This window comes from Oenanthe melanoleuca, chromosome Z, assembly GCF_029582105.1.
Source record: "Oenanthe melanoleuca isolate GR-GAL-2019-014 chromosome Z, OMel1.0, whole genome shotgun sequence".
NCBI lineage: Eukaryota > Metazoa > Chordata > Aves > Passeriformes > Muscicapidae > Oenanthe > Oenanthe melanoleuca.
Window position 1 is genome coordinate 55668965 of NC_079362.1, and position 11787 is coordinate 55680751.

Below are 11787 nucleotides of genomic sequence, written 5' to 3' on the forward strand. Positions count from 1 at the left end.
GAAGTCTGTATTAACCATGCCTAGTAGAGAATACTGTAATGCTGGTAACATGTCAGACATAGAAATACCAGATACCAGATAATGGCTTGGGAGAAAGCAGAAAATGCACTATGTCAGGACACAGTACAATAACAGTTTACCAGACATATTGCCTAGAAGCAATTTGGTATTCTGAACAATTAATGAACTGTGGAGAAAGGTATTCCCCAAATAGGCACAGCAAAACAGGGCAGGGAGCAAATCTTGCTCTATTGCTATATTCAGTACATTCATTCAATTTCTAGTTGTTCCGAGCCTGAATTGCACTGGTTTAGTTGACCAACTTAGCAACTCTTGATAAAAACACAGAAATAATCCAAAAAGGTGGCAAGATGACTTATTGTGCAGACAGGGAATTACTTAACAAACTAGAAGTCAATAACACATGGTACAGAGCAGCAGGAGGAACTGGAGACACTCTCATTACAGAGACCTGGAAAATTAACTATGGAGAACTAAAATGTCAGTCAGTCACCCAAATCAGTCTCCTGTTCCTCACATATAGGCAAGATTCTTCGAAAATGCTTCTTCTTCACCTATTGCATCTTTCAGACAGAATCATAGCACTGCTATGTTTAGAAAAGACCTCTATGATCAATTCTAACAATTAACCAGCATCACTGTATTCACCACTAATCCATATGTCCAGGTGATGTGTAGACTTTTTCCCAACACTTCCAGGAGTGGTGAATCCACCACATCCCTGTACAGCCTGACCACCCTTTTACAGAAGAAATCTTTTCTAATATCCAATCTAAACCTTTCCTGATACAACTTGAGGCCACTTCCTCTCATCCTGTCACTTGTTACCTGGGCAAAGAGACAAACTCCCACCTGGCCACACCCTTCCTTCAGGCAGGTGTAGAGAGCTATAAGGTCACCCCTGAGCCTCCTTTTCTGCAGGATAAACACCCCCAGCCCCTCAGCTGCTCCTCACAGCCCTGGTGCTCCAGACCCTGCCCCAGCTCCACTGCCCTTCTCTGCACTCACTCCAGCCCCTCAGTGCCTTTCTTGCACTCAGGGCCCAGAGCTGGACACAGCACTCGAGGTGTGGCCTCAGCAGTGCCCAGGACAGGGGGACAATCCCTGCCCTGCTCCTGCTGCCCACACCATTGCTGATCCAGGCCAGGATGCCATTGGCCTTCTTGGCCCCCTGGGCACACCCTGGCTCATGTTCAGCTGCTGGCACCAGCACCCCCAGGTCCTTTCAGCCACTCTGTCCCAGCCTGTGGCACTGCCTGGGGTTGTTGTGACCCAAGGGCAGGACCCAGCACTGGGCCATGTTGAACCTCACACCACTGGCCTCAGCCATGATCCAGCCTGTGCAGATCCCTCTGCAGAGCCTTCCTGCCCTCCAGCACATCAATAACCCACACAGCCTGGTGTCACCTGTGAACTGACTGACGCTGCACTCCATGAGATACTAAACAGACCTGGCCCCAGTTCTGAGCCCTGGGGAACAGCACCTGTGGCCTCAGCTGGATGTAGCTCCACTCACCACCACTCTCTGGGGCCCAGCCATCCTGGCAGATTTTGCCCAGTGAACAGTGCACCTGTCCAAGCCAGGAGAAGCTGGTGTATCCAGGAGAATTCTGTAGGAAATGGTGACACAGGCTTAACTAAAGCCCAAGTAGACATAAAACCTATTTTAGATTTGGTAGCTTTGGAATTTGGGCTCTTCATAAAAAAATATGATAATGAAGGTGAATATCATACAAATCTTTATTCAAATCAAAGCAGAAGTTAACCATGCAGTGATGTCTACTTATCCCATTACAAGAGAAAAATAGAGATATTTTATTTGGTATTGCTGAGACTTCAAAGAACAACATTTCCAGTCAGATCACAAATTGTAAGAAGAAAGAAAATAAAAAACAATGCACACATTTATTTCTTGCAAAAAACCCAGTGCAAACAAATTTAGAGCAAGTGGGGATGAGGGGGCAGGGGGGGAGGGAGGGAGGGAGGGAGGGAGGGAGGGAGGGAGGGAGGGAGGAAGGAAGGAAGGAAGGAAGGAAGGAAGGAAGGAAGGAAGGAAGGAAGGAAGGAAGGAAGGAAGGAAGGAAGGAAGGAAGGAAGGAAGGAAGGAAGGAAGGAAGGAAGGAAGGAAGGAAGGAAGGAAGGAAGGAAGGAAGGAAGGAAGGAAGGAAGGAAGGAAGGAAGGAAGGAAGGAAGGAAGGAAGGAAGGAAGGAAGGAAGGAAGGAAGGAAGGAAGGAAGGAAGGAAGGAAGGAAGCTATACCAGCCTGCCCATAATTTAAAAAACATAATAGCAAACATAGAATAGGTGGAAAATAAGGAAGTTTGGTGTTACCAGCTGTTCTCCATTCAACCATCCAGAATTTGCAAAAAATTTTACCCCAAGTATACTCAGATCACAACATGGCATGAAGTTTAATAACAAACTGTTCGTAGCAGCTGACAGCTTAATCTTGTCTGGCTGCTGTTCAAGTTGCTGTCTTTTTATAGTAATATATTTGCTAAACTTTTTGAAAGCTGTGTTCTCAGAACAGCACATCTTGAGGCTTACATTTTATCATCACTACTTTTGATCCCAAGTAAACATAAAAGCAAGAAAAACTTTGATTAAATGCTATGGGACTGGAGAAGATGGTCCTTCAGATTAGGGAAATATTTTCATTCATATTTCTAAAATCAAAGATGAGATTAAATTGATTAATTAGCATATTATTCTTTTTCTTTGCTTTGTGTTACAGAATAATTGGAAGCCTGTTTCAAGGTCACTGCTTCAGACCCTGTCAGACAATGACACCACCAGCCTTTTCGTCATAGAGTGTGAGTCAAAAGCTCCTCTGACGCTAGACCTCTTCACAGATGGTGGAGAAGACAGCAAGCATGACACTTGCCAGACAGAAAAACCTAGTAATAACACAGACATGAGCCCAAGGCATGAAGAAATCCCTGTAGAAGCAGTTACAAGTGAAGAAGACAGCATTTCCACTGAAGTACCACTCTCAAGTGACTATGCCAGCTTGGAGTTTAGTCAGAAAGCCCTGATGAGCCTGGCAGTGAGCACGCCTGAAAGAACTGCTCATTCTCATCTGGAAATGGAGCTAAGCAGTAAGCCAGAACAAACTGTGCACAAGGTTTTGTTTGCTTCCCAGGACTACCTCAAACAAAGCCAGGTGGTACTTTTGCCATCTGGACCAAATTTCATGGGACAAGCCAATTAAACCTGAAGCATCTTCATTATTTTCCTTATCATAAAATCAAGCTCCAAATATTTTTATACATCAGTGGGGCCTCTAGGACCATACAGAACAGCAAGTTGTTGACAATAGTTATCTCCACTACACTAAGTTTCCTTGGTGAAATAGATTGATTATATGATTAGATTAGCTATTTCATCACCATCGTTCAGTGGAAAGTCCCACCATCTTCACACAGGAAAAACTTTCAGGGACTTATAAGAAAAATCTTTGTGTAAAGTACCTCTTGCTTGGTATTTTGTTCCCGGGCACTCAGGAGCCATTCAAAGCTTCCACTCTAAGCACAATGTCATTGTAGATATCAGAAAAATTCTCTACTCACTATGAACAGCTTCAGATCTCATTTTCAGATCTCATAAGTTCTTCATAAAAAAAAAAATCCAGCAAAAGTATCTACCACTCTTAAGAAACTCTCCAGTCAAAGCTGGTCAAAGAAATTAGTGCAAATCTTCCAAATTAGGAATCAAAAGTTTGCTTATTGAAATTTGTAAAACACCATTAGTGTTTTACAAATAGTCATTGTAGATAAATAGTGCTGTGTAATTGTGGTTTATGTTTCATTAACAGTATTGGAGTTGTTACTTATATTAATTTAAGGCTATTTCCTCCTACAATTACCTACACATTCAGAAAAACCCATCCATAGTTTGTGGTGAGGTGTAACTGCAGATATGTTTTCACACTGCAATGACAATAATTGCATGGAAGAGGAGCCACTGGAACACAGGGGATAAAAGGGTCTTCCTCAATATGCTTTCTATGGGACTCTAGCTATCTCCACAATGCAAGGAGTCTGAACCACTTTCTGCCTAACAAGAGTTTCTCAGTCATGAACTCTGCAGGCATTAATGGTCTGCACTTATTGTAGAAGACCCAGTTTATTGCTGCTGTCTCAAGTTTAAGAAACATTTTATTAAAATTGCTTTGTAGAGAAATAAATTGATCAATTGTATCATAAGCACCAGAGAATCCATAGAGAGACACTTTAAAAAATTACCTCATTAAAAGTGGAGGATGATTGGCATCCACACAAATATTTCCACTCATACAAGGCAGTATGAATTGTAGAATAGCCATGCTTGCAAAAGCACAGAGGAATTCCATATCCTCACTTTACTGATTTAATGAGAATCCATAATAAAACCTAGTTTATTTATTTGCTTATTTATATTCACTCTCTCTTTAACTATATCTCTCTAAATCTGTTAACACTGCCACAACAAACCTGTATTTCACTGTGGGTTATGCACTGCTTTTTTACCTTAGCTCCTGAAATTCATTGTTCTTCCACAAAGCAATGTGCACTCATAGTTGTTATGTCTTGTAATTGAAACAAGGGGTAAGACATCCCTAGAGATCACACAAGTTTGGACAGTCTTTTAAGTATCTTTTTTTTTTTTTTTTAACTTTAATCTGGTGACTTCACCTGATTTGAATTTAAGATAATTCAAATGATCTTGCTATTAGTGGAGCTATTTTTACTTGTAATATCTAGCAGTGATGTTGAATTGCTGTTACAGATAATGAAGTCCTGATATATAATCTTTATCAAGTAATCATAATTTGTCCATTTGCAAAATATATAAGAATTATCCATGCTCCTTACTTACGGTATTTCTTTCTTTTCTGGTCAAAGAAACTTATTTTCCTGTTGCAGTTTGTACCTTCAATAGCTTTTCTCATCCCTGTAAACACTGAATTCTTCCTTTCTTACTCTGCATCTACCAAACCAATACGTATTACTCTGTTATGGATAAAGTATGTATAAAGTAAGTATAATGAAAACAAAGTCTTGCAAGCATTTTCAGTGTATGAAACAACCTTGATACATGAAACTCAACAGACTGCTTGGGCTTTTAACCTAGTGATTATCAACTCTGCTGTACTAGCCATTTTCTGACATCTTGCTAAAGAAAATTCATATAGCAGAACATGAGAATTGTACTAGAAGCATCTATGGATACTAAATAGAAGGTATAGATGTATTCTGCTTTCAGTTATAAAGCTCACAATATATGTAATTCTTAATTGATCTCATTTTAGCCATATTTGCACAATGGCTGAAAACAGTAAATCCTGTGTGGAGATTAGATATAAATTAAGAACTCATCCCATCATGATGTATCCTTTGAGAGCAAGTAAAGAACCCTTTATGTGGGAAGAAATAGAAGAGTACATTTGCTAAATAGTTTCATCCAGCCAAAAAGGAGGTTTAATTGGAATAATGTACTGACTTGTAGACACAGGATTAGTAGACATGCCATGCTCAGGTCTTCAGGTTAGGGAAAAATAGATTTCTGTGGTTTGTTTATTTGGTTGGCTTTTAAGTGGAAATTTTTAGTTCAGTTAGAAGGATCCTACAGCAATCATCTAGCTGTACTCCCTGACCTCTTCAGACAATTAAAAAAAAGGTGAGCATATACTGGTGTATAGTGACAGAAGGCAGAAGCCTTCCTATACAAATAAACATGTAAAATATTTCATTCCATCTGCTATAGTACTGTTCAAGTGGTTTGTGTAGTGTCCTTAGCTTCAATATATGTTATGCTGAATGCAATTGCAGATGTGAAGGCTTGGAACCACAAAAGACAAAGTAGTTTATAATTAAATTTTTGCACTTTTTTCACAATCAGCATAGCTCTGGATGATCACTGTCAGCATTAGTGAAAATTTAGACATGGTAAAAGCTTAGACAACTGTAGACCTGGAGGCACATCAACATAGTGATTTATGGCATGGAATATTACACTGCAAGGTTACAGTACTTCAGCATTCTATATTTACAGAGAAAAAAAACTAATGCTCAGTCTCTAATATAGCACAAAGCTAGGTTAGTACACATGTATTTTTTGGTATCCAGAGTATATGTTTTTTCTTGCATAGACATTAAGATTTTAAATTTTTTTATTATTTTTGTTATATTTTTTGTTTAGTGCTTCAAGTCAGATTACAATGCAGTTGTTAGCTCTCAACACAGTGTCAGAGACAAAACAAACAAGTACTCACCCAGGAACAGGAGATTGCAGCAACCACAATATTGTAGAGGTTTATTCTGTATTAGTTAACAAATGAATAATAGTATCTATGAAATATCTATAAATTCCCCCAGAATCTAAGCTTTTGAGGTGACAATCCTTAAAAGCCACTTTTATAGCACAGTATCTGCACTCGACCAGAGGTGCAGAGGTGTCTGGAAAGCAGAGAACATAGAGGAATCCTGTAAACCCAAGTGAACCACAATTATTGCCACAAAAATTGTCAGATAATGAAGCACTTCATAAAAGACCTCTAGTTACAGAAGATGCTCTTGATTCTGTGTCACAGGCTCTTGGTTTGCATGTTTCTCTCTCTCAATGGCACTGGATGTCTGCTACCTGGATGATGTTAAATATGCTCTGGTACAATGTCAATGGAATTTATATGAACCTGGGTAATAGGCTGTGACCTATATAATAAAACTTTTGACAGCTTACATCACTCACTTTTGAGCACTGTTTATAGAAGACTGCTAAGACAAATCATTCCATGCCAGTGGAGCTGGGATGGGAATAATCTTATCCTCATAACTAGTTCAATCTACAGCAGAAGCACCAGTTTGATGATAAAAGTGAAAACAATCTGCTGTGCTAGAAATGGTCATTCCTATTAGACCCCTTCAATGCCTCATAAAATCGCAGGATCACTGAGGTTGGGAAAGACCTTTTGGATTGAGCCCAATTGCAAAGCTAATACTGCCAAGCCCATCACTAAACCATGTCCTTAAACACCTCCTGGGATGGTCATTTAACCAGTTCCCTGGGTAGTGTGTTCCAAGGCTTGGCAACTCTTCCTGTGTAGAAATGTTGCCAAATATTCAATCTCAACCTCCCCTGGTGCAACTCGGGGCCATATCCTCCCATCCTGACACTTGTTACCTGTGAGACTATACCAACCCTCATCTCACTGCAACACTCTCTCAGCCAGGTCTAGAGTGGTAAGATCCCTTCCCTGAGCCTCCTTCCCTCCAGGCTAAATATCCCCAGATCCCTCAGCCATCTCTTGTAAGACCTGCGCTCTAACTTCTATCCACAAAGGCTTCCCCAGGCAAACTGATGGGCTTATTACTTTACAGGAATGAACACACAAAGGAAGTAACCTGGATTTGTTGAAGTGGTAGACACAGGAAGGACAAAGAAAAGTCCTGAAGAATGACAGGCAAAGCTACAGCCAGCACTGACAGGGAAACAGATTAGATGGGATCAGGTCCTTACTGGAGACACTGGAGCCTAGGCAAGCTGGAGGGTAGTAGACAAGCAATTTCACCTGAACAATTACAGGCTGTAGCCAGCTTTTCATAGGTTGCTATCACAGAAGTGGGCAACAGAACAATAAAGCCCTTACAGATATTCTCTGGCTTTCCCAAACAGTAGTTTGGGGCAGGAGGACCCTGCAGAGGTGCCTGGACAGGCTGGATAGATGGGCCAAGTCCAACAGTGTGAGGTTTAACAAGACCAAGTGCCAGGCCCTGCACTTTGGCCACAGCAATCCCCTGCAGTGCTACAGGCTGGGCAGAGTGGCTGGGCAGCAGCCAGGCAGAAAGGGACCTGGGGGTGCTGGTGACAGTGGCTGAACATGAGCCAGGGTGTGCCCAGGGGGCCAAGAAGGCCAATGGCATCCTGGCCTGGATCAGCAATGGTGTGGGCAGCAGGAGCAGGGCAGGGATTGTCCCCCTGTCCTGGGCACTGCTGAGGCCACACCTTGAATCCCGTGTCCAGTGCTGCACCCCTCAGTTTAGGGAGAATGCTGAGGTGCTGGAATGCATCCAGAGGAGGGCAGCAAGGCTGCTGAAGGGTCTGGAGCACCAGTGCTGTGAGGAGCAGCTGAGGGAGCTGGGATTGTTTATCTGGAGAAAAGGAGGCTGAGGGGAACCCTTATCACTCCCTACACCTGCCTGGAAGGAGGCTGTGGCCAGGTGGGGGTTGGTCTCTTCTCCCAGACAACCACTGACAGAATAAGAGGACACAGCCTTAAGCTGTTTAAGTTTAGGCTAGACACTAGAAAAAAATTCTTCACAGAATGAGTGTCTGGGCACTGGAATGGGCTGCTGAGGTGGTGGAGCCACTGTCCCTCAAGGTGTTCAAGAAAGGTTAGATGTGGCATTCAGTGCCATGGTATATTGCATAAGGTTGTGTGAGGTCATAGGATGGATTTGATCTCCAAGGTCTTTTTCAACCAACTTGATTCTGTGATTCTGCAATTGCTGTCGTTAAACTTTGCTGGTAGTGGTTCAAGCTAATGTACTCAGCAATCAGCAACCATTGGCTTCTTCTGAGTTGTAATTAAACAACCATTTTGGAATTCATTTAATGTGTGTGGCTACTGGGCATCACCAGAATTAGGATCCACAAGACACAATAATGCCCTTCTGCTACAGCTGTGGTTGCATGTTCAGTTATCTGGTGGTTTAAGGGGTTACACAGTCTTGAAATGAACTTGGCCACTGTGACTTCTGTGTGTTACTTTTAAGTGCTACTTACTCACTTTTGGAAAGGAACCTACGTGTATTTCTGCAACTTTTAATTATCACAGCTGTGATAAAGAAGCTGCAATTGCCCATATCCACATAACATACACAGATGAGCTACGTATCTAGGCAAAGACTATATTGTATTTTTTCAACACAACATGGGTCAGAACCTCATAGTTTAAAAAGAAATAGTATTTAGTCACATTGAAATTCTAACTAGTTATGCTGGGTCATGAATAATCTTCCAGTGCTGTAAAGCATTTATGAAAAAGTTAAAATAAAATTTTCATTAAATGCACTGGGGCTCAATGAAAATTAACATTTCTATTACAGCCCCCACTACGAAAAAGAAATATTTCCACTAATAATGAAATTAGAAATAAAAATATTTCCACTAGTAGCTAAGAGATCTTGTGGATGTTGAGAAAATCCCTAGCTCCAAAACCAGTTAAAACAGTCCCATAGCATGTGATTCTATTCACTTTGTTTCAATGTTCATGCAACTGTCAGAAGATCCTCTGGATTTCACAAAAACAAGTACGAAAAGCAAAGGTAATATACTTGGTAGAGGTGGTATACTTGAATTCACCGTATATAGGCTGTATCTTCATTGGAATGCTTGAGGAGTCTGCAGTTCCAAAAAGGGTTGTCTGTGTAGTCATAAATCCATTATACAATTGCTCTGAAGCCATTTTCTCTAAGAATGTTTCCTACTCTGACATATTTTAAGCATCAGGTTTTCTCCTCTGTTTCCATATTTGTCTATTTGCAGCTGCAGGGTTGCAGTGAACTTTTTAATCTCCTCAATCCACCAAATATTTCACCGAAAAAAGTCAGTCTGTTTTGTTTTAATAGTGTATGTGACAAATTTTCTACTCTCCAGACCTGATGAAAAGGTATGCTGATCCAAGGACACAGAGAAGTAACAATGGAGATCCAGTCACAAGCATAAAAGAATGTATTTTTTCAACTGCTAAGGACAGTTATGTTTTAGGTTTGTTTGTTTGTTGTTTGGCTTTTGAGTGGCTTCTTTAGTTTGGTAATTTTTTTATAAAACTGGTTGATTATTTGAAAGCTTCAAGGAGCAGAAAGGATGGATGCAGAGAGTAAGTGGTGAAAGACACACTGGTTATTTCTCCTTACACCCCTATACGTGCGTTCTGTCCTTCCAGCAGCTCAATATACCTTGGAAATGCAACCAGCTGTGCTGTCCAGGTGGCCCAGTTTTGCACACTGGTATCATGATACTCTGCCTAATGCCATGTTACAGAATTCAAACTTACAGTTCCCATTCCTTTTCCTTGCTGGCAAAACTCTCATCGCAGTCACAAACTGCACTGCAGCAAGGACTACAGAGCTCTAATTTACTTCGTTTTCTCCTTAGTTAAATAAAAGCACTTTCCTAATGTTAGGCATTCCAATTTACCTTCCCCCTCCAAAAGAAATAGTTTGAACAAATACATTTAATCTATTACTTAAATGTTAAAGGCAAACTTCCAACACACATCAGCCTTAGTCCCCGAGTGTTGGTCTAAGGCACCAGGTAATGGACTGGGCAGAACATCAAAACCAAAAACAACCTATTACAACAACCACCTGAACATGGCACTATTAATCTGTAAGTTGATGTGTAAGTAATCACATCACGTTCCAGTGCATTTTGGCAGATTACTACTGCATTAGAGTACAAAATTAGCAGCAGCAGCGTACTAAAAATAGTGATGCTTTGCAGTAGGCTTGTAACAAAGCCTGTAGCACACTTAGTGTCTAAATGTGTAGTATTTCAAACACTACCTGAAATCTTTCTGTGATAGCTCAGGAGGGGGTGCTCCAGCACTGAGTTTTATACTGCAGTGCAGCAGAGCCCAACTTCCAGAAGATGCTTTTCCTTCATCAGATGTCATACTTATACATAATGAAATTCCAGGAATGATTCTGGCTTAAATATTTTTGCTTCTCTACTGTAATGCCCCCAACAATCCTTCAGGGGCTTGAAGCTTTCTTGGAGGTTTCTCTCTTGGGTCACACAACTAGCCTGTGTTCTCAACAATAAGGGTAACACTTTCAAACTAATGTACCACTACAACGAACCCAAGACTGTGATCTGGAAATTCTTAGTGATACACAGAATCATATCTAAAAAGGAAGATTTCCAGCTTGATTGTGCTGGAAAAGGTGTCTTTTTAACAGCAGCACAGTGATCCAAAAGCGAAAATACCATGAGCTTTCTGGAAAAGCTTGTGTTAAAGGTTATAAATTCAAAGTAGTAAAGCTAAGTTTCTGTATAAGCACTAAATCAGAACCCTGCCTAAGCACTTATCTAACAGCAGGGCCTCATTGCACATTACTTTCATTCCTCTAACACTGCAGCCACTAAAGTCATTATTTCTTTGTGATTTACGGATCTGGTCTTCCAATCTGTCTCTCAGATGCCTCAATTCGTAGTGCATGGTATACAAGATCACATCTTCATAATACAAAAGGGAATGTGGAAATTGAACAATAAACAGTACCCATCCTGCCCCCAAACCCAAAACTCCTCCTCCACCCAAACATTGTCACAGCTTCCAAGTAGATAAGCACCAAGCAGCAGCAAGTTCACATGGTATAAATAATTATCATATCCAGAGATATTTGATCACTAATATTAGGCATTTTGTATCTCAAAGGTCTGTCCACATGACAGAAGATGAATCAACAGTGTACCAGCAGGCTTGGATAGTTACGTCTTGCCTCTGTAACAGGAGACAAATGGGAAATGAGGCTTGACTGCTTTTATGTAGCTCTTGAAAACTACGATCTGGAAAGCTTACACAGCTTCTAAAATAGTAATTCTTACCTTTATGGTCTCTAGTTGTCTCTCTTGATAAAGAGCATAAAGGCAAACCTTGCTAATCTTATAGGCAGAAGATGACAAAAGCCTTGAAACATCACGACTTCAAAAGGGATATACTACTCTCTCCACCTGCAGTTATAAGCTGCTGTTGGAATAGTTACAGATCTGACAGAAGAA

The 11787-nt window shown here is 40.9% G+C and overlaps 1 protein-coding gene across 1 annotated transcript in view; it reads left to right on the forward strand.

The window, feature by feature from the left end:
- The window catches only part of LOC130265393 (oncostatin-M-specific receptor subunit beta-like), a 37490-nt gene extending 29280 nt beyond the window's left edge, over nt 1–8210 (forward strand). The window contains exon 15 of the mRNA XM_056514460.1: nt 2756–8210. Within this exon, the coding sequence (XP_056370435.1) occupies nt 2756–3232 (477 nt within the window). The 3' untranslated portion in view covers nt 3233–8210. The remainder of the gene's footprint in view (nt 1–2755) is intronic.
- Nucleotides 8211–11787: the final 3577 nt, after the last annotated feature.